Source organism: Solenopsis invicta, chromosome 11, assembly GCF_016802725.1.
Source record: "Solenopsis invicta isolate M01_SB chromosome 11, UNIL_Sinv_3.0, whole genome shotgun sequence".
Lineage (NCBI taxonomy): Eukaryota > Metazoa > Arthropoda > Insecta > Hymenoptera > Formicidae > Solenopsis > Solenopsis invicta.
Window position 1 is genome coordinate 4489044 of NC_052674.1, and position 12662 is coordinate 4501705.

The following is a 12662-nucleotide window of genomic DNA, read 5'->3' on the forward strand; positions in this document are numbered from 1 at the left end:
TATTCTAGTATTTAAAAAAGAAATATTATTACAATAGTATTTAAGATTACAATAATTTTTGAAATTTTTATCAAGATTGACATAGAATAAATCTTTTCGAACAAAAGAAGGTATAAAAGATACAATACTTTAAGAGATATAAATCTATAAATAAAAATATAAAAAATAAAAAAGATCGATGCAATAAAATGTATTAAAAAGATAATATTAAACACTGTTGACTTTTTACAAAAATTGATATATAGTTTGAAATACTTTTCACAACACCCACACAGCATATGTAACATTTTTCCATCCGAGAGTCGTCGTATGGACATCGCGACATCCATAAAATATAGCGACATCCATGCGATGTCTCTCGGAAGAAGGGTGCTATGTGGAAAAGATTGTAGTTAGAATAAGAAATAATAAACTAAACTTTTTTGATAAGATAGTAAATGTAAAAGTAATAGCAAAGATAGTAAAAGTATGTTTGACAATTACAGGAATCATTTTATAAACAATCTTTCATAAGACATAATATATATTATAAATTAATTTTTTTTTCTCTTTATAATATGTGATATATATTATATAAGAGATTTGTATGTTAATACTTTAAGTAATATATATATATTCATTAATAAATAAAAATTTTGAAAATTACAAGCAGTAGGAAGAATACATTCCACAATCCCATTTTCTGTGCACAGTTTTGATACCATTGAGCGAATAATACTGAAACAAAATGAAAAATTCCTATTCTCACAAGATACACTTTGCACTTTTTTATTGGATATTATTTGAAGTCATTTAATAAATATTAATTTTAAACCAACCTCTGTCGTCCCGACTTGTGATCCAACCGATTACAGGCTGCATCTCATTTTGTCGTTTCAACCACGCATTCAAAGGCTCAAAATACTTGAGTATGGCACCAGCGTCTAATTTATTCGTTCTACCTCTTGTCATTTGCCTGACAACATCTTGCCATGGTTTAGAAGCTCCCATTGACAGAACGTCTCTGTAAATACAAAAATTGTATTTTTCTAATTAGAAACTCTATTTAGAAATTGCTATTTTATTGATCTATTTGTAAACTTTACATACGATAATAATCGACCTGCTTCTCGTGACCTGTAGAGATCACAGGTATGCAATTCGCCAGTGTGACCAGAAATCTCACACAAGGACTGGAACAATTGAAACTGTAATACAATGCTTACAAAATACCTAAAAATTAAAGATAAAAATAAATTATATTTTTATATAACATTATTTTTCTGTAATAACAATTGTTATATGTTTCTACTTGGCATAAGGACTATCTGCTGGAATGTGATATTTTGCTGCTGGATCAAAATTCCTTTCAGATCTGGGTACAGGTGGAATAATGCCTTGATAATGCAATCTTAATTCCCACCAACGTGCTGTCATATCTTCAACTCCATCGCTGAAGACACGCCATCTCCACTTAAAAAAAATTAGATGCGTGAGAATTATAATTATTTTATTGCTTTTTTTCTTACATGCGTCAATAATACTTTTAGATTTTTTAATTAAAATTACTTGAAGATTATTTTATAATAGTATAAATAGGAATAAAAGCAAAAATATCTATTATACGAAATCATGTATTAGCTATTATTAATTTAATTGGTTGTTATTGCTTACCTGATCGACTATATAAGCAAACGGCATATAAGCCACTTTGCGAAGAGCCATTAGCATCAGAAAGTTCATGCTGTGATCGTAATCGTCCGTTAAATTATCGAGCAGCCCAATTTTATGTGAGTGTTGCTGAGTAAAAATGGATAAACCGATTGCATCGCTAACAGCTTCGTAGAAACCTAATTAAAATTATAAGGACACATGCAGAAAATTAATAGAATAGTAAAATTCTATAAAACGTAAAAAACATACCTGGAATTGCTTCGTTTCGGAATAGCAATGGATGATCCTTGTATTGTAAATAATATTGCAAATGCGCCATTTCGTAATGGGTAGACAGTAGATCTTCCATTGTAACTCTAGTACACTGCTTTATTCTGCAATTATGTAATAAAATATAATTCGAAGAACTCTGCTATTTGATTTGATATAATAAAAGAAGAAATGTTAGGATATTAAATAGAAATTAATTTTTTTGCTACATGACAAAATAATAAAAAAGTCACCTGTAATCAATTTTATTACAAAAGTCCCACGCACTGGAAGTACACTTTACTTCTCTATCGATAGGTTTCTCAATTATAGAAAATTTCCAGAATTCCGGTGGCATCGGTTTCATACCGAGCGAAGTGAAGAACTCTTCCGCTATTTGGAACATCCTTTATGCATTAACAAAAACGTGCTTTTATAAAATTATTTGTATTTTATAATTTTACAAAAAATATTATGTAATTTAAAGAATACCTCATTGGAGTAATACTTTGAATCATCATCTCCAAAGTTACATCAAGCTTTCTGCTTGCAGGAAATGGTTGCATTAATTCAAAGAGATTTTCCCAATTTTGAGCCCACATATCTCCTAAAATGTGTGCGGGTAAAGGCCCATCCTCGCGTATTTTATCACCGTATCTTTCAATTAGTTTTGATCGCACATAAGTAAAAAGATTTTTATAGAGAGGAGTTACGGCTGACATTATCTCCGCTAAATTTTGCTGGAAATTTTCATCTTCAAACAATTCTCTCATCTGGTCGCCAGCATCGGCGAAACCTTTTACAAGGAGCACATTTTATTAACATTAAATATATTTTTTTTTAATATTACATTATTAGTAAACATTTTTATATGCAACAAAATAAAACATTCTTTTTTACATTTAAAATCAAAGTTTTGTATACCGTTTAATTTAGCTGCTCGATTTGCCAATTGAACGTATCTGAAATATTTATTTTGAATTTGTGGACCAACCGCTTCGTGCCAAGCTTGCCAATAATGCAATAATTCATCGTAATCTTTCGACTGAGCCATTATTTTATTTATATCTAAAAATAATTTGCACATATATAAAGGAGTATATTTATAATTGTTTTATACATATTTTTTTGTAATAAATTAAATTGACTAACCATGATCCAGACTCAAATTACATTCATCTTCAATCTGTCTGTACGGACACACTCTGGCTTTAACATAAATCTCTTTCATTTCCGCTATTAAACGATATATCTGAAAATTAGATACAGCCATTGTACATTAATGAATGCGATAATAAATGGATCGCAAATCGCATTCATTTAATAGCATTTATCTTTTTAACATTTAATAATAGTGATTCATCGATTACAATCACATTTATATAACATATAATAATTAAATGACTATAAATTAATATTATTTTTATAACTTTTTTTTGAAATATTTATTATATTTATTTACCTCATTAAATTTATCGTCAGTCAAGGAACTTCGACCTTTTGTAGCAATCATTTTAAGTTCCCTTCTCGCTAAAGGATCTGGTATTCGGCTCCAAGCAAAAGTGATTGCTTTTCGCCAAGAAGCTCTTTCAAATTTTAATTTTAATGTTTGTTCATCTATCTGGTGAACAGATCAAATATTGTATAAAAGAATCATGAAACGTTAAATAAAGTATTTGTATAGCATTAATTTAAAATGTTTGTTAGACCATTTTTTGATGGTTTGCATCAGTAACGTTTGTCACGAAGTTCCATTGCGCTATTGTCACTCTTGTACACATTAACGAAGCTGCGCTATCATATTCTCTGAGAAATAGAAGAGCATCTCCTAAGTTCATGTTGAGACCCTTTAAATAATAAGTAAGGGAAAGAATATTTAAGAATCAGTATTGCTTGGATATAGTTTACTAGAGTTATTAGTAACATCGAATAAAATATGTATTTTATTTCATATCAAATTATAAAAAATAAATAAATAAATAATCTATGTATTAAGCATACTGTATAAAATACCAAAAATATTTTTTAATATATTAAAGCTAATAATTTTGAGAAGAATAATTTTCCGAGTGTATGATAAAAAATTCAACTTTGAAGAAATTATGAATTGAATCGCAGTCTTACCTCCAAATATTTTCCATGTGTCTCTCTGAATAATAGAATAACAAAAAAAGCAGTGAGATTTCGAATTCCTACTGTCGTCATTCTTTGTGGCAAATTCATCGTTGCACCAGTAATTGACATGTCGAGTCTCGTTGCACACATTTTAAGATATTTTTCATTCTCAAGAAAAATCTTATACATAATTTGCCACAATGCCAACAGATAAGCACAATAACTTAAAAAAACATGCATGAACAATTATATATTTATATTATTTATGTTATTATTTACAGTTTTTAATTACACTAATATATTGATATTAATTTAATAAATCTCTTTATTCACGTTTAAATTACATAATAGAATAATAATTCTCATTAATTTATACATGTACGATGAATAATGCAAAAGTTTGCATTATGCTTCTAGCAGAAACCGAGCCATAAATCAACTCAATGTCAGAAATTTGAAGAAAATTGAACGATTATAAGTGACATCCTACTATGCAAATACAATGTTCTTTTAATTTATAGACTTTAGTAGGACAATCGATCAGTCGTTCGACAACTGAATTAAAGAACCAAGTTTCAATGCTGTCGTCGCGGCAAAACTGAATCGTGGCAGAAAGAGAGATGGGTCTTTCCGGGACAGATATTCCACAGGCAAAAAGAGGAAGGGACAGGCACTATCGGTGCGTGAAGCGTAACTGCCTAACGCATCGTAGCACACGCCAAAATCTTTCTACATCGCTTTAACTTCGTAATTGCTTGGTTAAATGTGTGTCATAATGAAGTCACAAAAATCTTTAATATTTCTGAATAATCTACCATATAAAAGTAACCTTAGTTTTAATTTCACTGCCTTTATCTCTACAAAGAATTCATTAAAATCATATATTTGTTGAAGTGTCACATAGAAATGTACAATATGATAACGTTAATTAATAGAAACTAATATCTTTCAATGCACATATGAATATATACTTCAATGTCCTTTTAATGATGTCATTGCAAATGATTCTTACGTGAAACTTTTATGTTTTCAAGTTACATTTTTAAATCTAAATAAAATGTGAACATATATTGAGATTTCTTAAGCGTAAATTTCTGAGGAAGTTTGACTCATACACCGCCCGTAAGCAACTACTTAGAATATTTCTTACAACGGTTTAAATCTATTTTCTACGGTAGAAAAGTAAAGAGACACATTGTACCTTGACTTCATATAATTCCGTCCATTACTCTATACAATTTGGCTCTTTTTTACAAACAGAAAGAATTTCTGAAAAAAAAACGAGTAAAATTATTTTACTAAATAAAACAGTAGGTTATTTTAATTAACTAAATATTTTCTTAATAATTACAACAATATGTTACTACAACACGTCTTGTGATTGACTCCGAGACTTGAGTGTTATTTGTTGAATCCCTCTTTGCCTGCTTAGTTGCTTGTGAATTCTTTGTAATTCCCGTAGTTTTATGCGCAGTTTAATATAGTCTATAACACTTGGAATCTACATAATGACATATTTATAAAAATTCAATAATTACAATAAATAAATGTTGAAAATTTCCTATGTAAAAAATTAAATTTTGTTCTTAAAAAAAGTTGTTTAAATAACATATTGAAATTCAACATATTAAGCTGCATACAAAAATATTAGAAAATATTACTTCGTAGTTATTTATTAATTCTATTATCGGTTTCAGCTGTTTCTCTTCTTTTTTTATTTCATTCTTTGCAGTAATTTGCTCGGATTGCAATTTTACGATTTCCTGTTTTTTGGAAACAATTTTATCTCTTACTCCATTCATAGTTGACGTCAAGCCATCTACTTTTTCCTTGTGTTTGGTCAGTGCTATGCTATAGCCTCCTGCATTAAGTTCAACAATTCGTGTATTGCAAAAATGAGTATAAAATAAAGTATCTATTCCTATACCCGCGATTTTTTTCATTTGAAGCAGATGCTGGTACTTCTCGTCGATTTTTCGTATGCAAACTTGATTTTCTATGTTCAATTGTTCGAAATCTATAGCGCGTAGAGCCTCGCCCAGCTCTTTTCTCTGCTTCAGCTGCAACTTGACTTTCCTTATCTGACACTTTATAGTAGCCATCTTCAATCTAATTTGTTCTATTACGCTGTCGATTATTTTTAACCATTCCTCTATAAATCTGCACGATAAACTTGCATGTCTTTATCAGATGTCTTTATCAGACTACATGATTATCAAGAAATTAACATATAATTTTAAGATATTAATTATAACACCTCATAAACTTTTCCGCTGGTATCTTCCCCGTAATGATATCTACGCCTTTCTGTACAATGTTCTCTTCAAACTCCTCCCTTGTTTTACAAGTTTCGCGGATGTTAATTTGATTTTCTTCCATTCGCGCTCGCAGATATATCTTTTTCTTTATCGACTTGTTTTCGATTTTTTCTATTGTCTTCTGTAATTCCTGAATCTCAGTGTTCGCCATTTCGATACGAAGCATGTACGTGATTCTACGATTTAAAATATTGTAATTGCAATTGAAAAAAGGAAGACAATTGTGTAATTGAAATTATAGAGTCCAGCGGACAGACTTTATGTGTGTTCCTGCCGTTGGTGCCCTGGCTGTTAAAAGACTTGGCGTGACGTGCCGACTTCCGGATCGCAAGCTGGCGACGCTCACTGAATCTTTGTCGCGATCATTCCCAAGACTTCCGGTTGCACTTATAACGGGTGACGCGAGACCGTGTTGAGGTGCGATTTTCTGTATACGCTTAGCGGTTTCTAAGATTTGCGCTATTGCTAAACAAGATATGTTGAAAGTTAACATTAATATTATTATATCCGCGAGAGTATCAATTAAAATAGAAATGTGAGAATTTCAGAAAAATTTAACATGAACAAAAATTGATTTAAAAAATTACTTTGAATACTTTCAGGATCTCGACGTGCGAGATATCGTTCAAAAATGTCATTTTCTAACCTCAGATATAAATTTGAACAAATAATATTTTCAAGAGCCTCTTGTAATTCTGTTTCTAGCATACCTAGAGATGAATAAAGCTTTTTATGATTTGTAAGGTCTAATTGAGTTATATAGATTACCTTCATAATAACTGAAATTATCCTGTTTAGAAACTAAAGATCCGATACTGAAAGCACTGCTTTGTTGTTGGTACATATTTAATCTTCAAGTTTAGTATTTAAATATAGTAATTTTTTTAAATTATTAAAAATTTTACAGTTTATTAAGAATATCTCTGATTACATAATACATTTAAACAATTCCGCTTATATGTCACACAAACATGAATATAAATTATAGCTATCTTCAAGTACTACTTTCTAAGAAAATATCTTTTTGGATAAATCAAGTAAATTTGCAATTTAAATTTAGCAATTTTATTTTACACTAATATTTTTAAAAATGTACACAAAATTACATGGCACACATATCGAAGAGTACTTATTAAATTTCACATCACAGAAATATTTTTAAATATTGTGCTTCACACTCGTGCAGCTATTTAATGATGCACATAATTTATAATTATTGATAATATGCTTATAGATATATTTATTTATATTAATATCACACGAAAAATCTAACTAGGCAAGTCAAGATGTGCATTTAGGATTCTTCCAATAAACTTTCTTGCTGTATTTCGACGTCATTGATGTATAAAACGTACGCTATACCAATCTCTTTTTGTTCCGAACTGAAAGATCTGATAGTAGCTGGTAAATCGCCAACGGAGAAAAGAATTTCTGCACCGCCATCCATGAATTCGTTCTATTACAAATCATTAATTAATTTATATATTTGGTATATTTTAATTAATTAAAACGTTTGCTGTACATAAAAACACATAATAGAAATTTCTACTCTTATCTTTACCTCAACTTCCACTTCTTGTCCATTCACCCAAACACTGTGAGCATGTTTATCTGCAAATATCATAAAAATAAGAGTCATGTATTTCAGGTGCATAGTTATTACTTAATTACCTAATACAATTCTATATTCTTCATTTCCCACTTTGGCCAACCAAGTATCTAGTATTTTTGATTGCGACTGGACAAATTGCTTGTAGCTCTTTCCATTCACCCACAACGAGTAAGAATATTTCAAACCTATTTATATATAATTATTGCATTAATAAAATAATAAATTTATCTTTGTGAGAATAAGATGATTACGTTCTACCTGGCATTGGATCGACTCTGATCACAAACTTGGTGTTATTGAACATAAAGACTTCATCCCCGACTAAGCGAAACATCCAATCTCTGTAAACTACATTATTGCCATCGATTTTTACCACACGTCGGCCTGTTGCTGTTCCATGTTCAAACTCTACCACGTGATTCCCATCGCTTAAAGGAATGGTCCATTTGGCGGTAGGTTCGTCCGCTGAAGTTTCCAAATTGTGAAGGCTTCTAAATAAATGTTAAATAAACGTTATTTTATTTTACACTCATATAGCACCAAAAATTTAGTATATTAAAATGTATAACCTGTCAAAAAGCGCGCGCGTTACGTTCGTATAAATTATAATTTCAGTAAAAGTAAAATTAAAATAATTATTTATTATTTTAATATTACATTTACGAAATTATAAATTAATATTAAACGCAAGGTACTGTTAAGAGCAAATGATATTTGACACGTGATCGATATCACTTTCAAAACTTTTGACAATAATTACAAAATACAGCGTTAGAGACTATGTAATAATGATTGGTTAGGGATTATAGAATGTGTATATATTTATACAAATATTAACAAACTTTTGCATGCATGTGTACATGTGATATACGTTCAAACAAACTTTCATTAAATTAATAAAATTGTACGTTCTTTACCATGCTATAACAGGAGCCATCAATGCAACCACAAACCACAAGTGCAATGTTGCAATGCCGACCTTGACATTGTGCAGCTTATATTTACGGAAATAAAAATATTGGTAACTATTTAGATACAATAGATTGAAATGATTTATGTGTTAAATAATCTTTTGAGAATAAAAACACTTTTATAACTCAAATTTGTATAGTTTGCTTACCGAAGTAGAACGCCTGCCATGTTTCTTGTACCTACACCTGTACTGGCCTCATTATTGATCGGCCTTACTGCGACTATTCTCACAATCAATAATCGAGTCATTTTATACGTCATGCCATGCAATGTTATTCTTTTAAATCTGTTGTAGTAACGTTTGTTTTTATACTGTTTTGGCTGCATGAATTGTATTTATTAATAATATGTGTAACATGATAAATAATTAATTATTCTATAATATATAATTATTTTATAATCAAAAGTTATAAAAAATATAACATTTTTTAATTAGCAGTATCTTGATTAAAAACTCATCACTTAATTAACATGATAAAATTCTACTTAATTTTAAGTTAAAATTAAATATTGTCTTTTTCAAATCTCAATATCAATGGATTAGAATAATAAATTAAAACAATAGCAAGTAAGCACATAATGAAACATTTATTACGTAAAAATCAAATACAAAATATAAAAGATCAAAATATAAATGTAATTTTGTGCACCAATTTCAGTTTGCATTAGCAGGTAACAATTTACCTGTGCATGATCCGAATCCAACTCTATAACCATCGCCAACACAATAACCTGAAAAATAATGTTAATAAATTGTTATATAATTTTAGGTAAATAATAAATTATTATTACTTACCGCGAATGATCACCTCATCGCCATCCTGAAGGAATTTTCTTGTAGTACCATCTTTTAACGGAATGGTATGTGTGCCTTTCCAAGACAACTCCAGCATACAACCGTAAGAATCCGGCTCCTAATTTAAATATTTTATATCATGGAATTTGTATTGTAAAATCATAATTTACGGAATTTGAAAAAAAGTAGATGTCACAAAACAAACCGATGGGTAAAATATGAGACATATATATTTATTATAATAATAACGTCGATTATAGTAATAATCGCAGTTTGAACTTACAGTTCCACTTATAGTGCCGGAAGCCATCAAATCGCCAGGATTAATGTTGCACCCGGTGACCGTATGATGCGCTAATTGCTGTCGCGGAGTCCAATACATATACTTGAAATTACTCCTGGTCAAGGTTGTGACTACACCACTTGGAGCTGCAAAGCAATTAGAGAGAATCGTAATAAACTATAATAAATTATAATAAAATAAAATAAATAAATGAAATGAATACAGAAACTCTAGAGAATAACTCTAATAAGAAAAGTAATAAAAAGGTTTCCACTCACGTTTCAGATCAACTTCCAATTTAATATCAAAGTTACAAGATTCGTCATGTTGCAAATAAGGAAAGGGTTCTGGATCTTGAGCCATATTTGGTACCTTAAAAGGCTCTAGAGCTTCCATCGTAACAATCCAAGGAGAAATTGTAGTGCCCAAATTCTTTGAGCCGAATGGTCCTAATGGGACGTATTCCCATTTTTGAATATCCCTTGCTACAAAACAAAAAATCAGAAGTACAATAATATAAATATATTTAAATTAAGTAAAGCGTAATTTCTGTTAATTATATCTTACCGCTCCAATCATTCATTAAAACCATCCCGAAGATGTGATCATGCGCCTTCGAAGCTGGTATGGTATCTCCAAGATTTGTAGGTGGTCCACCGACGAAGAAGGCAACTTCCAGCTCAAAATCCATTAATAAACAACGTCCATAAACAGGTGCTGCACCTTCAACCGGGCATGTTTGACCATACGGTCGCTTTATGGGTGTGCCTGACACAACAACGGAACTTGCTCTTCCGTGATAACCGACTGGTAAGTATTTCCTATACATACATAAACGTTTTATTTATATAGTTTTTAAAGTATACAAGTATATAATAATAATTTATTAAAACACCATTATTACCAATTTGGCATCAAAGGATTCTCTTTACCACGGAACATGATGCCGACATTTGTAGCATGATTAATAGATGAATAAAAATCAGTATAATCGCCAATTTTGGCTGGTAAATGCATCGTAGCATCTTTCTGTGCGACGAAAACCCTAATAAAAAATATAAGAAGATAATGATTACAAGGTGCTTTCTAAAGATCTATGATGTATACGTTATATTAGTATTATATATATGATATATTAGTAATAATGAAATATTTATTAATAATATTAAATTGTTGATTTTTTACTTAGAGCGGACTTCTGGGTCTTGCAAAGTATGATTATTGACAGAAAGAAGATCTTGAAGTTTTGCTCTTGCTTCTAGCCATGCTGGTCTTCCAAGAGACATGAAATCGTTGAGGCAATCACGACGAAACACATCCTGCTTACTTTGTAACAATGGTCCATCAAAATAATTTGCGATAGCATCCAAATTTAAAATTTCGTTACCGATTGCTACTCCTATCTTTTTATCTGGCTAAAATATTTTAAATAAATATTATTTTTATCTTATATATACTTTATAATAATACTGTTATTATATAATTATTAAAACGTTACTATAATTATGCAAATTTTAATAGCAAACCTAATAAATCTAATAATTCTTTGATATTATAAAATAATATGATTTATGAGAATTTATAGCACGCATTTGTTATTTCTAATATAATAATATGTTAAAAATACATATCCGTCGATAAATCATGCTCCTATGATAAAAAGTGGGTACAATCATTAATGAACACCCTGTATAATCATGTTAAAACTATCGAATGCAAGTTACCAACTAATGGTATCAAAATAAAATTGCTACTAGACGGCGTTGAATGCTAGCAAGAACGAAATGATCGAAGACATTCCATTCTTTATTCAGATTCACATTATGATGAAATGTACTATTTATGCTCAATTTCTATTCTATTATGCAACTATTCTAACAATCTCAAAAATATTATATAAATTTATAAAGGATTATCTTTTATCTCTATATAATTCATGATTCTCTAAATTCCAATAAAGTCGAAGATGCGTAGTCATACATCTATATTTAACTGCATAATGATGACGTGGCATGATTTATATGAAAACTATGATGCAATTTTTTGTTTTGCTCACCTTGTCCTTTGTAGAGAAGACGCCGTATGGCAAATTTTCAATCGGAAAATCGCACGATGTTGAGTAATCGATGAAAGATTTCATGGTTACAGCTGCTACGACCGACTGTCGGACGGTTTCTGTCGCAAACGCCACTAAAGAAGATCTGATAACTAGCGTTCGAGATAGCTTCCCACCGAGCTGGACTGGGAAGGAATTTATACACCTGTTTACAATACTCGCTATGGGCGAGCCACTGGTTTAACTAGTTCCATACATAAATGCAACGAAATCTATTTTTATTTTACCTTGAATATTGATTAGTTAAACTTGTCGCGAACAAAATGATTATTGCATAACACATCTATATATTTTGGCTTACTTTTTTTTTGATCGATAAATTCTTTGATACTAAATTAGAATAAGCTTCTTAAAGTGTAATTGCTCTTTAAATTGCTAATTTGTTTTTTTTTTTAACGTATGTCAAAAATACGAACAAAACTTACATTTCCATTTGACATTCCAGGGGTGTGCCGAGATCTTTTTCTGAATGTCTTCCAGGTGTCGTTTTATCTTTATTGTTTTTCAAACGTTAGACAAAGATAAAATGTCACCTAAGTAGGTATCAC

The 12662-nt window shown here is 30.1% G+C and overlaps 4 protein-coding genes across 4 annotated transcripts; all 4 read right to left on the bottom strand.

Moving 5' to 3' along the window:
• Positions 1-562: 562 nt before the first annotated feature.
• LOC105194681 (angiotensin-converting enzyme) lies at positions 563-4597 on the bottom strand. Its single transcript, XM_026130883.2, has 13 exons — positions 4027-4597; positions 3612-3749; positions 3365-3523; positions 3055-3154; positions 2827-2970; positions 2395-2698; positions 2157-2309; positions 1903-2027; positions 1654-1829; positions 1292-1452; positions 1090-1212; positions 819-1003; positions 563-738 (listed from the first exon to the last, which is right to left on the bottom strand). The coding sequence occupies exons 1-13, from the start codon at positions 4255-4257 to the stop codon at positions 620-622; spliced, it is 2118 nt and encodes a 705-aa protein (XP_025986668.2). The 5' UTR covers positions 4258-4597; the 3' UTR covers positions 563-619.
• A 559-nt stretch (positions 4598-5156) lies between these two features.
• Positions 5157-6203, bottom strand: LOC105194709 (coiled-coil domain-containing protein 113). The gene is made up of 3 exons (XM_011159770.2): positions 5945-6203; positions 5811-5878; positions 5157-5518 (listed from the first exon to the last, which is right to left on the bottom strand). The coding sequence occupies exons 1-3, from the start codon at positions 6117-6119 to the stop codon at positions 5381-5383; spliced, it is 381 nt and encodes a 126-aa protein (XP_011158072.2). The 5' UTR covers positions 6120-6203; the 3' UTR covers positions 5157-5380.
• Positions 6204-7381: 1178 nt separating this feature from the next.
• LOC105194682 (fas apoptotic inhibitory molecule 1) lies at positions 7382-9222 on the bottom strand. The gene is made up of 5 exons (XM_011159737.3): positions 9068-9222; positions 8206-8438; positions 8007-8132; positions 7897-7946; positions 7382-7791 (listed from the first exon to the last, which is right to left on the bottom strand). Exons 1-5 carry the CDS (start codon positions 9178-9180, stop codon positions 7630-7632), a joined length of 684 nt encoding a protein of 227 aa, XP_011158039.2. The 5' UTR covers positions 9181-9222; the 3' UTR covers positions 7382-7629.
• Positions 9223-9488: 266 nt separating this feature from the next.
• On the bottom strand, positions 9489-12253 carry LOC105194683 (fumarylacetoacetase). The gene is made up of 8 exons (XM_011159738.3): positions 12055-12253; positions 11184-11413; positions 10903-11043; positions 10566-10819; positions 10277-10483; positions 9999-10144; positions 9716-9833; positions 9489-9651 (listed from the first exon to the last, which is right to left on the bottom strand). Exons 1-8 carry the CDS (start codon positions 12136-12138, stop codon positions 9575-9577), a joined length of 1257 nt encoding a protein of 418 aa, XP_011158040.1. The 5' UTR covers positions 12139-12253; the 3' UTR covers positions 9489-9574.
• Positions 12254-12662: the final 409 nt, after the last annotated feature.

What these genes read in the sequence shown, in the direction of transcription:
- LOC105194683 (XM_011159738.3), bottom strand. Translation starts at nt 12,138, where the DNA reads ATGAAATCTTTCATCGATTACTCAACATCGTGCGATTTTCCGATTGAA. An exon ending in TCTTCTCTACAAAGGACAAG is followed by an intron (nt 11,414 to 12,054) that starts GTGAGCAAAACA and finishes AAAATATTTTAG; the next exon opens with CCAGATAAAAAGATAGGAGT. An exon ending in ATTGGAAGTTGATCTGAAAC is followed by an intron (nt 10,145 to 10,276) that starts GTGAGTGGAAAC and finishes ATTGCTTTGCAG; the next exon opens with CTCCAAGTGGTGTAGTCACA.
- LOC105194681 (XM_026130883.2), bottom strand. Translation starts at nt 4,257, where the DNA reads ATGCATGTTTTTTTAAGTTATTGTGCTTATCTGTTGGCATTGTGGCAA. An exon ending in ATGCAAACCATCAAAAAATG is followed by an intron (nt 3,524 to 3,611) that starts GTCTAACAAACA and finishes TCTGTTCACCAG; the next exon opens with ATAGATGAACAAACATTAAA. An exon ending in GCAGATAGTCCTTATGCCAA is followed by an intron (nt 1,213 to 1,291) that starts GTAGAAACATAT and finishes TTTAATTTTTAG; the next exon opens with GTATTTTGTAAGCATTGTAT.
- LOC105194709 (XM_011159770.2), bottom strand. Translation starts at nt 6,119, where the DNA reads ATGGCTACTATAAAGTGTCAGATAAGGAAAGTCAAGTTGCAGCTGAAG. An exon ending in TCAAATGAAAAAAATCGCGG is followed by an intron (nt 5,879 to 5,944) that starts GTATAGGAATAG and finishes AACTTAATGCAG; the next exon opens with GAGGCTATAGCATAGCACTG. An exon ending in TGACGTCAACTATGAATGGA is followed by an intron (nt 5,519 to 5,810) that starts GTAAGAGATAAA and finishes GTCATTATGTAG; the next exon opens with ATTCCAAGTGTTATAGACTA.
- LOC105194682 (XM_011159737.3), bottom strand. Translation starts at nt 9,180, where the DNA reads ATGACGTATAAAATGACTCGATTATTGATTGTGAGAATAGTCGCAGTA. An exon ending in ATGGCAGGCGTTCTACTTCG is followed by an intron (nt 8,439 to 9,067) that starts GTAAGCAAACTA and finishes ACATTTATTTAG; the next exon opens with AAGCCTTCACAATTTGGAAA. An exon ending in CAGAGTCGATCCAATGCCAG is followed by an intron (nt 8,133 to 8,205) that starts GTAGAACGTAAT and finishes ATATATAAATAG; the next exon opens with GTTTGAAATATTCTTACTCG.